This window comes from Sorex fumeus, unplaced genomic scaffold (genome assembly GCF_029834395.1).
Source record: "Sorex fumeus unplaced genomic scaffold, SorFum_2.1 ptg000003l, whole genome shotgun sequence".
In the NCBI taxonomy this organism is placed as follows: Eukaryota; Metazoa; Chordata; class Mammalia; order Eulipotyphla; family Soricidae; genus Sorex; species Sorex fumeus.
Genome location: NW_026606060.1, coordinates 60,469 through 83,739, shown reverse-complemented (window position 1 = coordinate 83,739; position 23,271 = coordinate 60,469). Strand labels below are relative to the sequence as shown.

The 23,271-nt window shown below is 41.4% G+C and overlaps 2 protein-coding genes across 2 annotated transcripts in view; one reads left to right on the top strand and one right to left on the bottom strand.

The window, feature by feature from the left end:
* Positions 1-2,646: 2,646 nt before the first annotated feature.
* LOC130028107 (regenerating islet-derived protein 3-gamma-like) lies at positions 2,647-4,538 on the bottom strand. The gene is made up of 4 exons (XM_056118836.1): positions 4,469-4,538; positions 4,068-4,186; positions 2,996-3,113; positions 2,647-2,714 (listed from the first exon to the last, which is right to left on the bottom strand). The coding sequence occupies exons 1-4, from the start codon at positions 4,536-4,538 to the stop codon at positions 2,647-2,649; spliced, it is 375 nt and encodes a 124-aa protein (XP_055974811.1).
* A 3,496-nt stretch (positions 4,539-8,034) lies between these two features.
* Positions 8,035-23,271, top strand: part of LOC130028096 (regenerating islet-derived protein 3-gamma-like) — a 36,771-nt gene continuing 21,534 nt past the window's right edge. Inside the window, exon 1 of the mRNA XM_056118828.1 lies at positions 8,035-8,125. Within this exon, the coding sequence (XP_055974803.1) occupies positions 8,056-8,125 (70 nt within the window). The 5' untranslated portion in view covers positions 8,035-8,055. The remainder of the gene's footprint in view (positions 8,126-23,271) is intronic.

The window sequence follows — 23,271 nt, the reverse complement described above, 5'->3', positions numbered from 1 at the left end:
TGCGCATGAACTTGCTGTCTCCAGGGTGAGATCAATTTTACACAAGTTTTCTTCTAAAGATATATATTTTTAACCATTCCACTAGAAATTTAATGGTAACAAACAGTACAAAATAGGTTATTGTGGGCTACTATGGGAGCAGGCTTGAGGGGTATTTGGTAAAATTGGAGAGAATGGTGGAGTGAAGGTGACAGTGGTGGTAGGATTGGTTTTGGGATATTGAATGCTTAAATAAATGATCCCAAACTACTTTGTAAACCACAGTGTTTAAATAAAGTGTAGGGGGGAAAAGATAAAACAAGAACTTACATGCAAGCATAGCATCATACGAATTATAAGAGATTTATAAAATGAAACATTATACACAAGAAGAAAATAGAATGAACGTCAAATGCCCAAGCAAAAAACCTAAAACCAAGAATCCTCTTCTTTGAAAGTATCTGATTTATATTTGAAGGGATGATTATAAAAATTATCAAACTACAGTTGAGAATGTTTTTTAGATATAAAAATTTTCTGCAAGAAATGCTGAATGTCCATCTATAAAAATCAATAGCCAAAATGCACGAAAATAAAATTCTTCATAGGCGACTAGTTCATTCCTTCATATCAGTAATTTCTCTTAATGGGAGTAGACTAAACTCCTATCATAAGGCAGAGGGAATGGATGGATCAGGAAACATAATACAGTAGTCTGCTTCTTACAAGACACACACTGGAAATCTGATAATAAAAGGAGAATTAAAATGAAAGGTCAGTAAATTTGTAAAAGAAAATGGTAGGCTTAATAAAGCAGTGAAGTTTATACTTGAGGCAGACCAGAAAGTGTTCAAGTAAAGAAAGTAATGCCAGAAATAAACATAATACACAAGTTAATGGATGAATAAGACAATAGGACTTAAAAATTATCAATGTGTTGATATCCATGGCCAGGAAAAACAGGGGTAAGGGGACTGATCAATGGTTGGAACTAACCACAGGCGTGTGGGGGGCTGAGGTTAGGTAAGTTAGAGAAGAGACCAGTCTGACAGTAAAAACTTGGAATGATCAATCAGGACAAGATCTGAGTGTTAAAAGGAAAGAGAGAGAAAGAGAGAGACAGAGAGAGAGAGTAAAAGCATATGCTATAGAGGCAGGCTGGGGGGTCAGGTTAGGGTGTGGTAGGAGGGAACCTGGAGTCACTGGTGCTGGAAATGTACACTGGTGGAGGGAAGGGTGATGTAATACTGTATGACTGAACTCTGATCATGAACAAACAGCTTTGTAATGGTATATTTCACAGTGATTCAATAAAAATTTTTAAAATTATCAATCTATTGGCACAAAACAAAGGAACAGAGAATTTATAAAACTATACTAGAATGAAGTTATACTAGTAGAATCATGTTATAGATGAATGACAGCATGATACCGCTGTAATCAAAGACCTTAACACCTCATTCTCCTTTAGACAAATAAACCAGAAAGATTATGTGTAAGTAAATAGAAGCTCTACCAGAGGCACTAAAAGACTTGAGACTAATGGACATACATAGAACTCTCCATCTCTTAAAGCCAAGTATGCATTCTTCTCAGCGACCATGGGATATTCTCCAAATAAAGCACAATGATATAAATAAACTAGAAGAGAAAATAAACCCAAAAAATTTAAAAAGTAGGACTAGAGTCAGCTATAAATGAAAATGTAGAAGAAGAAACTTTAACTGAATTAAAAGATAGTCCAGGCAGTCTACAGAGTTGAAGAAATATATGCATACCATATATTAGATCAAATGCTATAATCAAAGCTTTATGAAGATCTCATAAAACTCAACAGCAAATAAAAAGTTTTCAAAATTACAAAACTTTGGCGAGAGAAAATAAAATAATGTGTCCAAAAGAGAGTATGTGAACGGTAGGTAATGTGAAAAATGTTAGCTTTCTGTTACTTCACGAAAAAAATTACAATGAGAGATAATCTGATGCCAGTGAGATTGGTATATATTAAAAAGGTGGACGATAATGTTGGCAGAGATGTTGTGGAAAATGACCTCTCTTGCACTGCTAGTGAAAACATTCTCTAGTATATTCTCAAAGGTGAATGATTTGGAGGTTTCCAAAAAGAAAAGGAAAATATGAGCCTCAAACTTGCTGTTCCTCTCTCTGAGCAATAGGCCCCATCTGCTATAGGAGTCTGCCTTCATGAAGTTTCTCTTTGTCTCAGGTTGGATCTTACTTGGGGGATTCCAGAACAAATATCTAGGTCCCAAACAGTACAGCAGCAAAGAGCAACGAAGAGGTCCCACAATGTATAAAACAATTTGCTGGGGGATTGAAAATCAATCCCTATTTTTTTTTCAGGGAGGGATATCTATGAAGTCAGAAAGAGAGAAAACCCTAGATATTTCTCACAAATAATTCTTCCCCACTGATGGCTCAAAGGGCACAACACAAAAAAGCATACCATTTTAAATGAAAATATTTATTGCTATTCATTTGGGCGTTGAAAATGAAAAATGCTCGCAGTGAGACAGGGGAGGAGGCGGAGGGAATGTGGTGTCCAGGGATGAGAGCAGGTGGAGATTTCCTTCCAGGCTCCATATTAAGACTGGAAGAACATCCTCGAGGAGCTGCATGTGGATTGACCCTGTAGATTTCCGACCAGATTTAGCCCTCAAACTTGCAGACGTAGGGCAGTACATTTCTACAGTCAAAATTTTGCCATATTTCGTACCCTAAAGAAACAAGAAGAAGAGAAATGAGTGGAATGCTTAAAGCTGTGAACCTGAGAGAGAGTCATCACAGACAGGGGCATAGTGCCTCCCTTGTTCTGTGTATCATGATCCTGCTCCAAGGAAAAGAGGCTCAGTAGAAAGAGATCTGAGAGAGGCCCGGAAAGGGCAAATGAGTCAGGAGTTGGAATTTACCCTTCTCCAAAAGGTCAGGCTTAGAAACTAGTTTTGGGGATATGTCAGAAATGGAACAGATATAAACATATAAACTTGTTTGTTCTTACCTGTGTAGTGAAGAACGGCTCCACAGTACCCGGAATTGGAAGGGACTCCGTTCTCCCAGGCCTGATAGTTCAGCAGATCACCATTACTCCACTCCCATCCACCTGCATTGGGTTGAGTCTGTGAAGACAGGACAGACGGACAGATGATTCTCAGACGCACCTGGGATGCTCTGGCAGCATGTGCACTGGAATCCCTGAGTGACAGCCAGCATCAGAGAATCTGTTTGGCTCTTGGTGGAGATGACCTAGAGAGGAACTTTAAAAATTCTCCCTAAAGCCTTGATCTAGTGGGTAAGATCAAAGTCACCAATACCATTGAGAGTAGCAAGGATTGCTCAGCACAACGTGCTGCAATACAAGCCACGCACCTCTGGGCCTCAAAGGTCCTGTAGATTCTCTAGTGAACAGTGTAGCCACGCTTCATTCATCAACAACTCAGCACATATTAGGAACCATCACTGGCCACAGCACATAACTGACCTAGGAAGCCTTCAGTACACACTGTTTGAAAAGGGGGATTGATATCAGCTAGAGATGAGGCCATGCCACACAACACACAACTTCAGATGGTCTCAGGGCGTCGTTCTCCAGAAGAGCAACTGAATACTCTGGATTTCAGGATGGCCTGATCTAATTATTGGGCAGACTAAGAGAATCGGATGACTCAGGATGGCAAATGGAGCTGTAAAGTTACCCGAGAACAGGAGCCGTAATCTCACCTCTGTGTTGTCCTGGAGTCCAATCCAGACAAGAGAGGGTGCTGTCCCACTGTTCTTGATGAGGGAGCTCACGAAGTAGCCCTCAGACTTAGTGGACACAGACACGAGGTGTCCATTGCGATGTTTCTGGGTTTCTGACTATGAGAGGAAGAACGAGATTGGGAGAAGCATGCATTACACTAGGATTTAAGAAGTGGAGGAAGATAAGCAACAGCGGGTGTACTGTAAATTATGCGTGTCATTCTACCTAGAATGTCCCACTAAAATGGAAGCTCCCGTGAACTCCACTGTCTAAGGCCCCCTCGCCCCTGCACACAGGAATAAACATTGCAGTTTCAAGTACAGCTACTCACTTGAGCCTCCATCCAGGATTTTGCTGTCTTAAAAAAAGCATAACACTGGTTGCCATAGGCCTTGGAGCCTTTGGGGCACCTGACTCTTGGAGACAGCTCTTCATTCTTCAGGTCTTCCCCTGACATAGGAAAATGTAAAGGAGTGATGGAGTGGAAAAGAAGAAGGGGTATTTTTTTGGAAAGGGCAACACGGAGATATGCATGAGGACAGTACTTGGAATAGAGAACCATGACCATCCCTCAGCCTTTCCAACACATTCAGAACGCTTTCAAGTGTCAACAGAAACATACAATGAGGAATCATCTATTTCACTATTTCACTTGGACTTTATGAAATGCACAAACTGTGCTCTCGGATCTGTGTATCGCACGACACAGGGGCTGGATGTGGGAGCGCTTACCTTTCACATGGGCTTGGAGCACCAGGCAGGAGAGCACCAGCCAAGGAACAGTGGCCATGGGAGGCAGCATCTTGTCTCACTGGAGGAGGCTGTCAGAGGCAGGGATGAAAGTTGGATGGGTCAGGCAGAAGGCAAGCAGTGAAGCCACTGCTCTATCTCCCTGTTGTATTTGTCTAATTCCCAGATGATCGTTATCTCCCATTATGGTGACAGAACAGATTTGATATTCTGAATATTCTAACCAAGACGCCAATCAGGGTTATCAAGGCTGAGTCTGACAGTGCTTGTGTCCTCTAAGGAGTGGGAAGTTTTCCCCTCCTCCCTCTAGCGTCTTCCATCAGTTCCCACTTACCTTTCTTGCAGGGATTTTTGATAGCCCATAGGTCAGGAGGGACCAGCCTTTTAAAAGATGTTCGGGGGCGGGACACAGCAGTGAAGAATGCAAAGTTACAACCTTGAGGCCGTGCAGGGAAAGACTAGGCAGGGATTCCTGGAGGTTCTTGAGATATGGTGGGAATTGCCACAGGTGTGCCTCTTTCAGATAGCAGAGAAATGTCTTCTCAGGACTCCAAGCACCTATATTTAATCTTTTCACTATGACTAAATGGAAGAGAGTTTTAGCACTATTTTCCTTGTGAGTCTTTTGTTCTTCTCTCCTTTTGTATAACAGTTTCACAGTGTCATATTATGTATGTTTAGAAAATTTTTCTTTCTAAAAATTTTGTTCAGAAAATTTTGTGTCAGTCAGAGAAAAACTCCGTTCATTTATAAGCAATCTACCAGGAATTTTATCACTAAGACAAATATATACAGATATGATTTTATTATAAGTATATTTATAATTTCATATATTATATAAGTGGAAAAGTGAAGAAAAAGGATGATACATTTCTCAACTCAAACACAGGTTTAATTAGTAATAGATTTTAATCAGTCCATATAACCTTATAGAAAATTTTTCAATGAAATGATTTCAAAGACACATGAGTCTGTGATTCTATAGGTGTTTTTAAGTTCAAATATAGTGAAGTAAAAAGAAAATTTGAAAAAGAAAGCAAGTGATAATGTGTAGATATGTTGCTCTAATATTACGTGTAACCTTAAGGAGATTGATATATGGAAGTATATATCAACACCAGCAAAGCCAGATCTTAGGGAACTACAGTTCACTTTCCTCCTAACTACCTTCGTGTCGCTACTTTTACCATTTGTTTGTAATTTAGTTTTCTCTGGGGAAATTTCTCTGGATGATTATTTCATTTAACAATTTTGTTTTCTGTTAGGGCACGGATCGTGATCTCCCTTTAACGACAAAGAGACTCCAGAGACTGCAAACAGCAAGCAAGGTTTATTGTAAGACTGGCTAGCCAGGGTCAAGCCGCCTACACAGACACGCAGGTCAGTTAGGTGAGGCAAGACCCCGAACCTCTTCAAAGGGGATCTTATATAGGCCTTCATTGGCCGTTACAGCAAAGCCCGCGCATTTCATAGCCAATAGATTTGTAACAACATATGCTTTCTTAACCAATCCATGTAGAAGTACATCACTCCTTAGCCTATAGATTCAAAGATCAGCATTTACGTACATAGGCATTGTGACTAGTGGGCATCAGGTAACTTGGACATTTGGTTATCACCTTGCTTCCTCAGATTCTCAGCCCTGCATTCCGGAGGTGGATAAGGGAATAGTTCTTAAGGGAGGTAACAGATAAGGAGGGCAGGAAAGGGAGAGTTACTAATTTATAGAGTTTTAACTCTGGAATCTCCCTCAGGGTCCCTAGGGACCTAACATTTTCAAAATGGGCTAGAGTGATAGCACAGTGGGTAGGGCATTTGCCTTGTACGCAGCCGACCAGGTCGACCCGGGTCGATTCCTCTGCCCCTCTCGGAGAGCCCGGCAAGCTACCAAGAGTATCTCGCCCACACGGCAAAGCCTGGCAAGCTACCCACGATGTATTTGATATGCCAAACACAGTAACAAGTCTCACAGTGGCGACATTCCTGGGCCCGCTCGAGCAAATCGATGAACAACGGGAGGACAGTGACTGTGAGTCTCCCAAATGTGTCTGCTCCAGATCATTGGTTTTGGGAATTGTGATATTCCGGAGGACTGGAGCGATAGCACTGCAGTAGGGCGTTTGCCTTGCACGCAGTCCGCCCGGCCGGGCCAGGTTCGAATCCTCTGCCCCTCTCGGAGAGCCCAGCAAGCTAGCGAGAGTATCTCACCCACACGGCAAAAGCCTGGCAAGCTCCCCATGATGTATTCAATATGCCAAACACAGTAACAACAAGTCTCAAATTGGAGACGTTACTGGGCCCGCTTGAGCAAATGGATGAATAACGGGAGGACAGTGCTAAAGTGCAGAGATTCCAACTGATCCAACGGAGTTCCAGGGACAATATGGCGAAACTCGACAACAGGATAGCACTTCTAATAGCGGGTCCAAGGATGAGGGGACACCCTGGCCCATAAGTGCTAGGTGTGACTAGAATTATTCTGCAGAGACACAGACGTTAAAAGTAACACACAGTGGTCTTTCAGGGGACGGTGTGTTAACAGGGGTGAATGCATGAAAAGTCCTCTCTTTGGTCAACATACTATCATTCCCTTTCAGATTGCATGTGCGCACATGTGCGTGTGTGTGTGTGTGTGTGTGTGTGTATGCCTATGTGTGCATGTGTGTGTGTGTATGTGTGCTGTTTTGAGGGCTACACCAGTGGTACGTGTCTTTTATAGTATTGTTTTGTGCAGGTATTGTCTGATCAAATATCATTTTATTTTAGAATTCATATCATTGTGTGATATAATTAAAGGACTATTTATTAAAAACATGACAAAATTAGAGCACCTACAACACGAACAATTTGCCAATGACACTCTAACACTGTTCTTCTGTCAAATTCACTCTCCCTGTCCTGATATCTAGAAATTTCTCCTCTTCTTAAGGTACCAAAGGAAAAAAGTGATGAAATCTGATTTCATATCTTGTAGGCTATGAGCAAAAATTGATATGTGGGGAAAGTTACAGATGGCAGTAGTCCAGAGGAGGTGTTAATCTGGTACCTGAAAGAGGCTACACCTGTGGCAATTCCCAGCCACTTAGAGGAAGACTCCTCCCCATTTCAGAAATTTACTAGAAACCCTGCCCTGCCTTTCCCTTCTGCCCTGCCTTTGCAAGGTCAGAACTTGGTGTCATTCATTGCAGTGCCCCTCCCTCAGAACATCTTTTAAAAGTCTGGTCGTTCTTGATCTGACACACCACCAAACCTCCCCGGCAAGTAAGGTAAGTGGGATTTGATACGGGATGCTCTACAAGACAGGGCTTAGTCTTGGATTCCAGAGGAAGGGTGAGACACATTCCTGCTCCTGAGAGGACAAAAACGCTGTCAGGCTCAGCAGTGATAAATCGCAGAGGCCTCCTGGGTAGAGTATTCAGAATATCAAGCCTGTTCTGTCACCTTATTAGGAGATACCATTCACCTGGAAATGAGACAAAACAGGGAGATGGAGCAGTGGCCCCTCTGCTTGCCTTCTCCCTGAACCAGTTTTCATCCCTGCCTCTGACAGCCTTCTCCCGTGAGACAAGATGCTGCCTCCCATGACCACTGTTGCTTGGCTGGTGCTCTCCTGCCTGGTGCTCCAAGCCCAGGTAAAAGGTAAGCCTTCCCACATCCAGCCCCTGTGTCTTGGGACACGCAGATCCGAGAGCACAGTTTGGGCATTTCATAAAATCCAAGTGAAATAGTGGAATAGATGATTTCTCATCGAATGTCTCTGGTGACACTTGAAGCATTCTGAATGTGTTGGAAAGCTGAGGGATGGTCATGGTTCACTGTTCCAAGTACCGCCCTCATGAAGTACTTGATGCCTTTTTAAACAAAATTGCACATTCTTCTTTTTACTTTGTCATATCTTTACTTTTCCTATCTCAGGAAAAGCCCTGCAGAATGAAGTGCTTTCTCCAAGAGCCAGGTGCCCCAAAGGCTCCACGGCCTATGGCTACCACTGTTACGCATTGTTTAAGACAGCAAAATCCTGGATGGATGCGCATGTGAGTAGTTGGACTTGCAACTGGAATGTGTATTCGTGTGTGTGTGCAGGGAGGGGGATTAGACAATGGAGTTCAGGGGAGCTTCCATTTTATTGCGACATACTAGGTAGAATGATAATCACAATTTACATTACACCTGCTGTTGCTTATCTTCCTCCACTTCCTCAGTCCTAGTGTAATGCAAGCTTCTCCCAATGTTTTCTTCCTCTCATAGACGGAATGCCAGAAACGTCGCAATGGACACCTCGTGTCTATGTCCACTCAGTCTGAGGGCTACTTCGTGAGCTCCCTCATCAAGAACAGTGGGGCAGCACCCTCTCTTGTCTGGATTGGACTCCATGACAACACAGAGTTGAGATTACAGCTCCTGTTCTCGGGTAACTTTACAGCTCCATTTGCCATCTCGAGTCAGCCGATCTCCTTACTCTGCCCAATAATTAGACCATCCACCCTGAAATCCAGAGTAGTCTGGTGCTCTTCTGGAGAATGAAGCCCTGGGTCCATTTGATGTTTGTGCTGTGTGGTGTGTACTTGTCTCTAGCTGATATCAATCCCTATTTTCAAACAATAAGTACTGAAGTCTTCCTAGTTCAGTTATGTGCTGTGGCCAGTGATGGTGCCGAATAGGTTGTCAAGTGGTTGTTTCTTGATGGGTGGGTATACTGTGCACTACATAATCTACATGCCTTTGAGCCCCAGAGGTGCATGGCCTGGACTGCACCACAGGTTGTGCTAAACAATCCTTGCTACTCTCACTGGTATTGATGGCTTTGACACTTATACACTAGACCAAGTCTTTAGAGAGAATTTTTAGAGAGGAGCCCACAAAGCGCCAAACATTTCTCTTAGGCTGGGTGTAACTCAGAGATTCCAGTGAAGATGATGCCAGAGCATCCCTGGGGCAACTGACACTTAGCTGTCCGTCTGTCCTGTCTTCACAGACTCAACCCAATGCAGGTGGATGGGAGTGGAGTAATGGTGATCTGCTGAACTATCAGGCCTGGGAGAAAGGAGTCCCTACCAATTCCGGGTACTGCGGGGCCGTTCTTAGCCACACAGGTAAGAACGAGACAAGATTCTATGTGCAGATCTGTTCCACTCCTGCCATATCCCCAAAAACAAGTTTCTAAGCCTGACCTTTTAGACAGGGATGAATTTCAAAATTCATGTCTCATTTTCCCTCTCCTAGCCTCTGTCTCTCTTTTCACGGAGGCCCTTTTTCTTGGTGCAGGAGCATGGTTTACAGAAGGTGGGAGGGACTTTGGACCTGTCTGTGATGCCTCTCTCTCACACTTGCAGCTTTCAAAACTCCACTCATTTCTCCTCTCCTTGTCTCTTTAGGCTATGAAAAATGGCAAAATTTTGACTGTAGGAATGTACTGCCTTACATCTGCAAGTTCGAGAGCTAAATCCCGTCAGATATCTACAGACTGAATCCGCAGGAAGCTCCTCGAGGATATTCTTCTGGTCTTAAATACATTCTAGAAGGAAATCTCCACCCATTTTCAACCCTGGACACCCCATACCCTGTACCTCTTCCCTAGTCTCACTGATATCCTTTCTTTTTATGCTTAAAGCCTGATTTGTTAAATAATGATAATAAATACTGATATCCATATGATGTCTTTTGAGTTCTGTTCTCAGACCTTCACTGAGGAAAGACTGTGCCTGAGAGAAATCTAGTTCTTCCTTTATCCACCTTCATCCAGATCCTTAGGAACCTTCATCCAATTGTAAAGCCCCACTGAGGTGATCCAGCAACATACCCCTGCAAAGATTCTTGGCTTAAGTCCTAGATTCAAAAGTCTGACAGGCTGATTCTCACCCTGGAAACCCACTCAGGTCTGCTGTCTCTGCTCACACTGTCAGCTATACCTGGCCACTCCAGACCACTCCCCACCCCCCTTCGACTCGTAGCTCCATTCTGTTGCTCATCTTGATTTTCTCAAGTCTCTTTGCTTCCCACTTCCCAGAATGAACCTATCAATAGGAAGCAGAAACTTCTGCCTAAGCAGCCCAGAGGCACACATGATTGAGACTTGATTGGGATTCCAAGTCTGCGCTCTGCGCGACTCTCACTGGAAACTTCAGTTGTGTCCATCTGAGGACTGGACCTGCATTCAGTTCACTGACTTGCCTACATTGTTTGGTTCCCTGGTAATTTCTTTCACCACCCATGGTGCCGACCTGGGTGGACTTTGGGTCCAACTCTTGTTGCAGTCCCTTCTCCAACCTATGAGTTTGTAAAATCTTTCAGTCCTGTTTATGTAAGCGTAAAGTGCTGAGTTGATACTGCCCTGACATACCCTGTGCTGATGTTAGCACTCATGCATGTTCTGCTCTCTCTGGAGCCTGATATTTAGAGGACAATACCTCTGAACTCATGCTTTCAGTAATAATCCATTTTTTAAAAAAATAATCTATGACAAAATGAGTGTTGCTCAGTGTACCTGAGATCAATCATATGTAGTTTGATCAACCATTGGCACTAGTTTCTGTGTGATGTGAGCACAGTGCCACAGTGCTGCTGTGCTTATAGGTTCTGCGGACAACACTGCGAACCAAGGTGTGCTATGGGGACCAGCAGCATCAAGTGATACTCAGGACATGATACACATTTGTCTCCTATTTGTAGTATCTGATAGTTCAAAATGATGGCATTTATCCTCAATCCTCTGTGTGCCTTGCATTATAATTTTACCCAATCCAGTAAAAGTTGTATCTTGGAATTTTGCTTCCCAGGCAGAATAGTACAAATTCTTGTACTTTTTTGTAATGGAGATACATGTAAATGAACAAATTTTTATGAACAAGTGGACTTGTTTTATGAACAAGTCACCCTCATAGCTGCAGCCACCAGAATATGGAGGGTCCTTCCATCTATGAGTACTTAGAGAGAGAGAGAGAGAGAGAGAGAGAGAGAGAGAGAGAGAGAAAGCTACTTGAGTCTCAAACTGTTGGAAATAGTGAATAGTGTTTTCGTTAGTTTCTTTGGATATACTCACGAAGGAAATAACTTTGGTAGCTATCTCAGTAATGTTCAGCACCTTTAATGTGTTTCTATTTTGTACTCTGTCCAATTCAATTGATGACAAAGTAAATCATCATTTTGAAAACCATCAAACAAAATCTCAAATGCTAACAAGTCTCAACAAAATCCCAACATATAATCTCTTATTGGAAAAGCATTAATGGTTATTAACAGTTGGAATTCTTTTCAACTTAAGAATATGTTGCTATGTTGGAAGAACTGTAGAATTAGAGCCTGAACCTGAATAAGTAAAACTTACTTATTTGGTGTAGAAATCTCATGATTTGAAATAAGTACGGTATAAGAATTATTGAAATTGAGCCAAAAGGGGTTTTCCTTATGCTTCGTAAAAATTTGTTCCAAGATTTAATGCTGCTATATCTTTATCTGTTTCTATATCTACATCTATCTCTACCTATCTATATCTATATGTGTATCAATATCTCTATCTATCTATATAATGTTGTTTGGCTGGAGTGATAGCATAGCGGGTAACTTGTTTGCCTTGCACTTGGCCGACATAGCCGACCCAGGTTCGATTCCTCTGCCCCTCTCGGAGAGCCCAGCAAGCTACCGAGAGTACTCGCCCACACGGCAAAGCCTGGCAAGCTCCTCGTGACATATTCAATATGCCATAAAACAGTAACAACAAGTCTCACAATTTGTTGTGAGACCTTAGTGGTGCCCACTTGAGCAAATCAATGAACAACGGGAGGACAGTGCTACAGGACAGTGCTACATAATGTTCTTGTTGTTGTTTTGTTTGTTTGCAGCGGTATTGCACTGGATTGTTAAAATGAGGGTTGAAATAATTGTGGTGTCTAAAAAACAGGTTCAAACGGTACTGCTTTCGTTCAAAACATGAGTTTCTAGATTTATAAAATTGGTTGCACAACTTAGCCTACCAGTGTTTTATTTGATATGAGGCTTTTGGTAGCTAAAATTTCTAGAGCTAATTAGCAATCTTATGACGGGCTGATTATTACCCGTCATAAGGTTGGCAGAGCCTGGCAAGCTGCCCATGGTGTATTAGATATGCCCAAGACAGTCACAATGATCTTCATTTACCTGACCCTGAAAGAGCTCCCAATACGCCTTGGGGCTACAGGGACGAATTGAGACATTACTGGTACTCTTTCGAGCAAATCTATGAACAACAGGACGACAATGATAAAGTGATACAGTGATCCCCACAAAACAAGTCCAAGAAGATAGCGAGTTTTGAAAGACTATTATTATATTAAATTTATAATGATCATTTTCTTAAATCTTTTCACTCATCTAAATTCACAGCACTGAAGACCAGTAACGTCTCCATTGTGAGACTTATTGTTACTGTTTTTGGCATATTGAATATGCCGTGGGGAGCTTGCCAGGGTCTGCCGTGTGGGCAGAACACTCTCGGTAGCATGCCGGGCTCTCCGAGACTGAGGAAACCGAATCCCGGTCGGCCACCTGCAAAGCCAACGCCCTACCTGCTGTGCTATCTTCCCAGCCCACAACTTGCTAAAATTATCACAAACCTTGGAAAACTACATTTTATTTACTGGTGCCACTCTATCTTATGATGTAGTTCTCAACTATATATTTATGTTGCACCACCTTAATAAAACAGGTTGAACCACCAAATTTCCAATACCAAGCTAATACTGTGAGATAAATCTTGAGGCATCTATTACCACTAAGGGACTATTACAATGACAAGGTATAAAAACGTAGAAATTGATAAGTATTAAAACTTTTGTTAGATGTTTTAGAACCCAAAATAAAACTCAAATTGGAAAAACAACAGAAATTGGATTTTTGAATATATATGTATATATATATTTTTTAGAAGAAGACTTGTATTCAATTTCTGTAGTTTACTGAATTTTATGCATTAGCCATAAACTGTTTTATATTAAATTGTTTCATTGTTGCTGGAGAAAATAAGCAAGAACTCAAGAACTTTATCAAAAATGATGTTCATATCTTAAATTACATATATTACTTTAACAAAAGAAACAGTACTTTCTCAAGAAATTATTTAATATATCTCTGGGTAGCATATACATAAGATAATTCTGAAACATCTATATGCTCATTTTTATTATCCCTTATTACAAAACTTTTGAAAGATATTAAAAAACATTTTCAATATTGTTTTTTTAAGCAAGAAAACAAATTAAGAAGCGCTTCTGTGCAGGGGCCAGAGCAATAGTACAGCGGGTAGGGCATTTGCCTTGCACACGGCTGACCCGGGTTCGATCCACGGCATCCCATATGGTCCCCCAAGCACTGCCAGGAGGAATTCCTGAGTGCAGAGCCAAGAGTAACCTCGGAGCATCGCTGGGTGTGACCCAAAAAGGAAAACAGAAAAAAAAAAAAGAAAGGCGCTCTTATTTGCAATTCTGGAAGAATTTGGGAACAAAACAAAGCAATGCGTTACCCACCTAGGTATTGTCAGATAAATATTGATATAAAAACAAATAAAATATAAATAATAAAGTAACATATAAAAACTAAGAGAAAGACTATCTTCCTAAAAAAAAAAAGGTAAGCAATACATGTGTCACTTCCCTCATCAAACAGGACGAGTATAATTTCCAGCACTTTTTTATGTTGTTTTTGAAATTTTTTTGTGACAAAATTAATGCTTGCAAAATGGGAAAGAGAATTTTGAGGGGGAGGAGAAAGGGATATGTAATTTAATTCTGAAAAAGTTTCATAGACTTCATCAGCAGATCAATCAAAATTCTGTCTTGTTGATGTTCTAGGTCATTGATAAAAATATGAAGATAATATTCTCTTTGTCTGTGACTTTTTTTTTGCTTTTGCTTTTTGGGTCACACCCAGCGATGCACAGGGGTTATTCCTGGCTCATGCACTCAGGAATTACTCCTGGCGGTGCTGGGGGGACCATATGGGATGCTGGGAATCGAACTCAGGTCGGCTGCGTGCAAGGCAAACACCCTACCCGCTGTGCTGTCGCTCCAGCCCCCCCGGCAAGCTACCGAGAGTATTCGATATGCCAAACACAGTAACAACAAAGTCTCCAATGGAGACGTTACTGGGCCCGCTCGAGCAAATCGACGATCAACGGAAGGGCCTTTACCTTTTATTCTCTTTGTCTGTATGAAACTTTAAACCCAAATACATGACATCAGACTAACCCCCACAAGTAAAAATAAGACAAATTTCAATAATTGTATGTGACCAATCTCTGGCTAACACTTCAAATTCCCAAGGGCAACCTAAATACAAGACAAACCTGGTGGCCAGAGAGAATATATAATGGTTCAGGGTCTTGCTGCGCTGACCTTAGCTTATTCCTTTGTGGTGCATCTGTTCCCCTGGGTATCTTCAGGAATGATGCCTGAGTACATGAGCACAGAGCCAGCTGTCTCCGATGAGCACTGCTTGGTAGTCTCAACAGACACACAAAAATATAAGTTTAAAGGACATTATATGAAAAGTAAAAAAAAACCTGAAGCAGTTTTGAGTTTTAATTAGTATGGATGCATCCATAAAATTAATTTGTTGTAGCAAGTTCTATGCTAAAACATATAAAAATAGAAAATTTTGGGACAAGATATGTTTCAGTTCACTCTGTTAAAATTACAATATTTTGAAAATGTAAATTTAAGGTAAAGTGTTTAAAAATTAATTTTAAAGTTGGGAAAGTAAATTTTCAATTTCCTATAAAATTCTGTTAAAATTACTCCTAAATAGAGTAGTTTCCTCCTTACAAGCATTCAATGAACAGTTTAAAAACTGTCATCCTTTGAAGGGTCACAGGATCACCCCTTGTCTACACAGGTGGTTAATGGAATGACTTTCTCTTTTTTTTTAATTGAACGACCTTGAGATAGAGTTACAAGCTTTCCAGTTTGGGTTAAGATCACACAATGATTAAACACCCAATCCTTTCACCAGTGCACATTCCCCACCACCAATCTCCCCAGTATACCCCCACCTTTCCCACCTTCCCTCTACCTCCATGGCAGACAACATTCCTCATACTTTCTCCCCTTTGGGGCATTATGCAGACACTGAGAGGTTACTTTGCTTGCTCCTTTATCTACTTTCAGCACACATCTCCCATCTCAACTGATTCCTCCAACCTTCATTTTCTTAGTGATCCTTTCTCTATTCCAGCTGCCCCCTGCTGCCCACTCCTCCCCCGCTCATGAGGCAGGCTTCCAGCTATGGAGCAATCTTCCTGTCCCTTGTATCAACTGTCCTTGGGTGTTAGTCTCGTGTTATGTTATTCTATACTCCACAAATGGTGCAGTCATTCTATGTCTCTCCCTCTCTTTCTGACTCATTTCACCTAGCATGATACTCTCCATGTCTATACACATAGAAGCAAATTTCATGACTTCATCTCTCGTTACAGCTGCATAGTATGGAATGACTTTCTTATACATAGACTGAAATTTTCCCAGTGTTCCTGGCCCTGTGGTCTATGACCACTTTGGCATAAACCAGGATGGAGCTGAGAAGTCAAGGTCTAAGTAAAGGAGAAACTGTATAAGTGCTTTATTTTTCAATATTACTAATGTGAAAACAGTCAATATATTCAATGGCATTGATATTTTGGTATACACATTTTGCTGCTATCACATTTTGAAATTCATTTCTTATGTCAGATGGAGTAGATGCAGTCTTCCCCCCTTCGCCAGATGGAATCCCGGTGACCGTGTGCTTCCACAAGCATGGCTCCGGTGTGTGGGCACCAGTGCAATTCTCCGGAACCGGATGGGGCCACTGGGCCTGGCAGTTCCATCTTTTAGAGCCTAATGGACAGCCCATTATGAAAATGCGGTGATGAGGCACACGGGGCCTCATGGGATGGGGGGTGAACCAGCTCGCTCCTCGCCCTGACAAGGTCCCGAATTGCCACCCACTAATGCCTCTTCGGATCCTAACGACCAAGATCCCAGAGGCACACAGCCCAATCTCAGAAAGCAGCGTCTTTTGGCAGTAATCCCCATAGACTTATTACCAAAATATCAGAAATCCCAAACCACGTGGCCACAATAGCGGCCGTGCGACATCATATGCTCTTCATAATCAGCAACAGAAAACAAATTATCTAATGATGTCTTTTTGGCAGGTCTGAATGTTGGGGAAAATTCCAAATAATAATGGTGGGTCTTTTGTCATAATATTGAATGTGATCAACATAGAGAGAGATTAAAGTGTAAATCTGCCACATAGGCAGGGGGAGGGGAGGGAGGGGGCCGCACTGGGGTTCTTGGTGGTGGAAGATGTGCACTGGTGAAGGGATGGGTGTTTGGTCATTGTATGACCGACCGACACTTAAACTGAAAGGCTTTGTGACTGTTCTCACCGTGATTCGATAAATAATTTAAAAAAAAATAATCTGCTTTTATAGCCACGTAGTCTTGAACCTGAGCTTATCAGTTAATAAATAAGCGGAAAAATTATTCACTCCTTGAATTTAACTTTATATCTTTATAAATAAAGATAAGAAAACAGCTATATCATTTACAATGGGAATTGATTGCTACAGTGTATGGAACGTACTTCACACAGCACCTGACTGAATGAATAGATTTTCAATAAGATTACTAGCCAGTATTCATTATTATTATTATTATTATTATTATTATTATTATTATTTTTATCCTACAGATTTGTTAAGTAAATGCATCCATGACAATGTATTGGAAAGATTATTTTACTCATTCTCAGATCTTTGCTGAATTATGCACATTTTACTCACATTCATAATTCTCTCTTAAATTACCTTTTCATATCCTGTACATTGATAGCCTTTAAAGATTTTGTTGGTTAATAGAGATTGTTCCGATATCACTTGATCACTTGACATCCTGTTACTCATCGATTTGCTTGGGCGGAGCCAGTAACGTCTATATTCGTTCCCGTTGTGTGCTAGTGTAGCCCAAAGGCGTCTGCTCGCCCCAAGAACACAAAGAGCCTCAAACCGATTGTTCAGGGTCTTGACAAAGAAGTATGACCATCTCGTATGGGGGCAGCCATACATCTTTTGACATCTTGTGGAATCCAGATGGTAACAGCTCTAGTCCAGCAGTTGTCTCCAAATCGCATTACGTGTCCAGCCCATCTAATTTTTGCTGCCTTGGCAGACGAGACGGTGTCCCTGATCTTGGATGTCGAAGGAGTTTTGGTGAAATGGTATCACCCTGTCGAACCCCTCTCTTGATGTCGATGATCACTTCATTGTAGAACGCTGAGATCCTGGTAGTGAATCCGTAATACAGCTCACAGAGTATCTTGATGTATTGGGCTTGAATGCCCTGATTGGCTAGGGCTTCAATGACCGCTTCCGTCTCAACAGAATCAAAGGCCTTCTTTAGATCAATGACCGTTAGACAGAGCGGCATCTTAAACTCCCGAGAAACCTCAATGAGCTTGGTTACCCTGTGGATATGGTCGATCGTGCTGAATCCTTTTCAGAACCTGGCTTGCTCTCATGGTTGTCCTTCATCTAGTGTTCTGCCAATCCTATTCAGGATGACTCAAGTGAACAGCTTGTAGACGACAGACAACAGGCAGATCAGGTGATTATTGCCAATATTGTGGATGTCTCCCTTCTAGTCCTGGTTTTCCATTGGGAAGGAAACTTGGATTCATACAGGTAGCACGCGAAGAGCTGAGCCAGTATATTGATGAGTACTGACAGCAGATTCTTCAAGTGTTCGGGTCTGACCATGTTTGGGCTGGGGGCTGTTTTTTGTTTGTTTGTTTGTTTGTTTGTTTCTGGGGAAATGGCCTGTCGGATTTCCGAAGGAAGAATAAGGGAAATGACATATCCATTCTGTGGAATTTGGTGTCTTGACAAGTGGGCGTGGCTATCGAAGAGATGCAAGTAGAAGTCATGGGTAATCTTCTCCATTGGCGTTCTGGAAGATTTGATATGTCCATCAAGATTTCAGAGGGCAGTCATCTTGGTCTTGTAGTTTGCGAAGGATAGGTGGGCATTGCGAGTGCTTTTCCCGGATTCTGCCGCATCGGCCAGCACTGCTGCGCTCCTCTCTTTGAGGTCTTCCTTTATCGCTTCTCTGCAGTGCTTTTGGAGATCGGACGTTCACTTTTGCTTTCCTAAGGCTCGCGCCAAGCCTCCTTGGCGAATGAGCTTGAGAGTTTTCAAAGACAGGCCACTTTTTGTGACTTTCTCTCTCTTGGTGTTCTTTGCACATCATGGAGGTGCTGATCCAGTCGATCGTATTCTTTATCAATGTTCTCAAGGACTGCATCTTCTCATGTTGCAGCAATAGTGTCAAAGAGCTCATGAGTGGTGGTCGTTCTGGGAGTTTTCTCCTTAAACTTTGCATCCTTTTCTCCCCACTCCATATAGTGGAATTTACACAAAGGAGATGGTGGTCCAAACCTGTCTGGAATTTTGGGACAAGAGCGACAGTCAGGCAAAACCGTTAGCTGAATATGACATGGTTGATTTTGTTCTGGAACTGTCCATTGGGAGATGCCCCCATATCCAATGTTTAGATTCGGTCTTCTGGAACTGTGAGTTACCGTGGATGGTCTTGGTCGACATGATGAACTCAGACAGTCTTTCACCGTGTTCATTCCATTCTAGGCCACGGATTCCGATGTGGAGTTCTTCAGCTGATCTTCTCAGCTCTATCTTGGCATTAAAATCACCGACAATGATCTTGTAGAAGGTGAGGTCTTCTTTATCGAACTTCTTCAGCTCCATGTAGAACTTCTCATTTTCTTCTTCATCGTAGTTGGATGTTGGTGCATAGACAACAAAGATAGAATCTGCCAGAAGTGAGCCAAATCTATTCAAGTGTAATCATCCGATTCGGGTTGTTAGGAATTTGAATGAATCAATGCTCATGGTCAAGTTCGTGTTGACAAGGACACCGACACCACCGACACCTCTTGTGTCGTGTGTTCTGAGGAACAGTGCTTCTCCAGTGTCAAAAATGACGTGATGTGTTTTTTGCCTTCTCGTCTTGGTCAGACCTGTGATTTCGTACTTGATCTTTCATGCTTGCACCATCAGGTCCTCAACAGATTCATCTGATGCCAGTGTACATGCGTTGAAAGTATAGACAGTCAGTCGTTTTAGTTCTTCATTTTGGCAGCCTGGTTCGGCCCTGAGATTTTTATCAGCCTCTCTTTCATCTTCTTTCTTAACGCTGCCATATTGGGGACCGTTTCAGGGTCAGGGGAATGAGAACAGTTGCATTTACTGTTTTTCCCATATCGAGTATGCCACAAATAGCTTGCCAGGCTCTCCTGTGTGGGCGGGATACTCTCGGTAGCTTGCTGGACTCTCCGACAGTGGTAGAGTCTTTTAAGGTGGCCTTTAATCACCATTGCAGGTGTTCCCATGGTTCAAACCATATTTGGACCCCATCAAATATGGTGTGGTAATCTTGGAAGATGGGTATTTTCTTATGATGTGTTGCATCATGTTTCAATGTAAGTTGTTATAAATATAAAATCAACATTTTTGTGCACATATTTTTCTAAATGTTTAGTGTGAAAATTATATTTTTATCAGTAAGACTTACTTGTTAAAGAGTGCAAAGGATCAGACGAACTTTTCAAGAAGAGAACCCTTGCGACCCACGAATGGCTCCACTGGCTTCTGAATGGCCATGATCCCAGAGGCATACAAACCAATCTCAGAATGCAGCTGCTTTTGACAGAAATACATCTGGACTGAGCATTAAACCACGACGTTGTGCCACTCCGGGTGGGGAGAGGCATTTGTCCCTCTCCCTTTTCCCCCTGGCGGCACGGTGGCTGCCACCTTTCAGGGTCTACTGGACAGAGCGTTTTGAGCCTGCAGTGACACGGCACGCGGGGCCTCATTGAATGGGGGGGTGGAACCGTCCCATCTCCCTGTCCTGACGAGGCCCCAAGTTGACACCCATAAGTGGCTCCTCTGGCTCCAGAACGGACATGAACCCAGAGGCACACAAACCAATCTCGGAACCCAGCGACTTATAGCAGAAATCCCTCCAGGCTTATGACTAGAACCTCAGAAATCCAAAATCACACAAAGCAGCCCCACGACATCATATACTCTTCATAATCAGTAACAGAAAACAAATTATCTAAAGATGTCTGGTCAGCAGTTCTGATTGTTGGGGAAAAATCCAAAGAATAATGGTGGGTCTTTTGTAGAAATATTGAATGTGATCAGAGTGTAGAGAGTAAAAAGTGGAAATCATCTCCCACACAGGCAGGGGGAGGGGTGTATGGTCATTGCATGATCAAGACTTAAACTGGAAAGCTTTGTAACTGTTCTCACGGTGATTCAATAAAATAAACAAATAAATAAATAAATATGTGAATAAATAAATAAATATTTAATAAATAAATAAAACTTAAAAACAGAAAAGAGCACTTTACTCAGTCGTGTATTATTCCCATCAATTGAGATACGATTTAACTGCAAAAATAGAACGACGACACAATAAAGTTACTTATAATCTTATCATTATTACTCTCGAGAACTCATGTTTTTCCCATTATTGTCTGTTATTTGCCTCAAATATGATGACTAGAGCCATACTTGGTGTCTATTTATGATAACCATTATATGATCGGCCTGTATCTGTTCTAATTTTTGTAGGCACAGAAAACTAAGGATAACTGCCAACCTAGATATAAGGAGCAAAAATCATGCAAAACTGAGAAAACAGTGAAAGAGACACAAAAAAGTAAAAGAAGGAAAGGTTTGATAGAAAAGCTTACTAGTTTCCTCCTGGGCCCTGATCCTTCCTGTAATTCTTACTACGAAGAAAGAAGAATCAGACAGTCCATAAAAATAAATGCCAAGTTATATGAATGAACCCACCATACTTGAACTTGGCCTAATGAGCTCAAAATTAAATAAGTATATTAGATTTTCTTTACGTCTTGCTGGAGAGACATTGAAAAAGGGACAAGTAAAAAGTTTCTTATAGTGCTTGGAATGTTATCCTTTATAGATTTCCTTTTATTCAAAATTATAATTTCCCAACCAGTTCTAAGGCATGGAGTCTACAATTATTCAGAGCTGAGATGTCTTGCCCTGGGGGAAATGAAAACACATTTAAAAGTGCTTTCACGCTCAAGAACTGTTTACTCCGTAATAGTAGTTCACTCTCCTAATGTCATCCTGGATCCAGATATTTTGACACTTCAAAACTTCAATAGACATCTTTGAAATGGGCCATAATATTAGGGTTTAATTTTAATGGAGATGTTTAAAAATATCATTTTAGTTCCCATCTCAAATTATGCTTATATGTCACTTAACAGATAATAATCAAGTAAATGATCACCGCATAGCTACATGTCTAATATATACCCCTTGTTGCTGAAAAGTGTGAAAGTTCTAAACGACTAAGCTACAAATGAATGTCTTGTCATACTTAATATTTTTTATTTAATTAAGCTCAACCTGAAAGCTATCACTCAGATGATTGGTAATATTTTCAGCTGTTAATTGTATTTTATCAGTATCCTGCATTAATTTTCTTTTTTTTTTAATTTTAACGAGTCGTCGTGAGATACAGTTACAGACTTACAAATTTTCGTGATTACATTTCAATCCAACAATGTTCTAGTGTCCATTCCTCCAGCAGTGCCCACTCTACACCACCGACGTTCCCACTGTTCCTCCTGCCACCCCCATCTCTTCCTACCCCCTGCCTCTGTGGCAGACACATTCCCTCTTTCTATCTCTTTCCTTTGAGGTGTTAAGGTTTGCAACAGAGGCAACTAGCAGCCATCATGTTTGGTACATAGCCTACTTTCAGCATGCATCTACCATCCAGAATGATCTCTTCAACCATCATTTGCTTAACGGTCTCTTCTCCATCCCACCTTCCCTTTTTCCCAAGCTCATGAGATCGGCTTCCAAGCCGTGGGAACACCCTCCTGGCCTTTATCTCTACTATCATTACGTGTTATTCTCATAGTATGTTATATTATGTTATATTCCACAAATTGGTGCAGTCATTCTCTGTTGCATTAATTTTCTAGGACTATGAAGACATGATATCATGTCCCTTCAACTAGTATTTTTCCCAGTTTGTAGAAATTGCCTACTACTCCATGAGAAAGGACTCACCCTTTAACACCGACATGAAAATATACATACCTATTTCCTTAATCAAAACACTTGAACATCTCTAGTATTGCATTTCCTAATGCATTTTTATTCTTTGGTGTTCATTCTAGTTCGATACTACTAGTAAACTAGCTAAACTTCCATAACCGACATGATAAAAACAGTTATGTTTCATATCCCTATGATAACATCGATCCTGCCAGCCAATGACTGTTGATATAGATTCCAAATCCCATTTAGAATTTTGCTCTTAAGATAATATACACCAAATATTGTTAATATTTTCCCTGGATAACAGATTCAGAGACTCTTGTTTTCACGGTGGTGTTGATGCAGGTAATTATGGTACGATCTTAGTAAATAGCAATCTATACTAGTTGTGAAATATAAGATTGTGATTTGGTATAATTTGAATTGCGATTGATAGGGAAAATCCATTCAACTGATCCCAGCGAGAACTTTAGAGTTGGAAAGTATCTCAAGAGACTTCATGGACTAAGGCGCTTCACAAGACCCCATATTGAGCTATTTGTGTACAAAAGTTTCGAGGGCAGTGTGTTCTTTAGTGAGTAAATTTTTTCACATATATGCTATTCCTAAGGAGAGACTCAGACAGGAGCCATCAAAAACT

Bases quoted from the DNA above. Each gene is read 5' to 3' on its own strand.
- LOC130028107 (XM_056118836.1), bottom strand. From the start codon at position 4,538: ATGCTGCCTCCCATGGCCACTGTTCCTTGGCTGGTGCTCTCCTGCCTG. The intron at 4,187-4,468 runs GTAAGCGCTCCC...TTCCTATGTCAG, and splicing joins GCTCCAAGCCCATGTGAAAG to GGGAAGACCTGAAGAATGAA. The intron at 2,715-2,995 runs GTAAGAACAAAC...TTGTTTCTTTAG, and splicing joins AGCCGTTCTTCACTACACAG to GGTACGAAATATGGCAAAAT.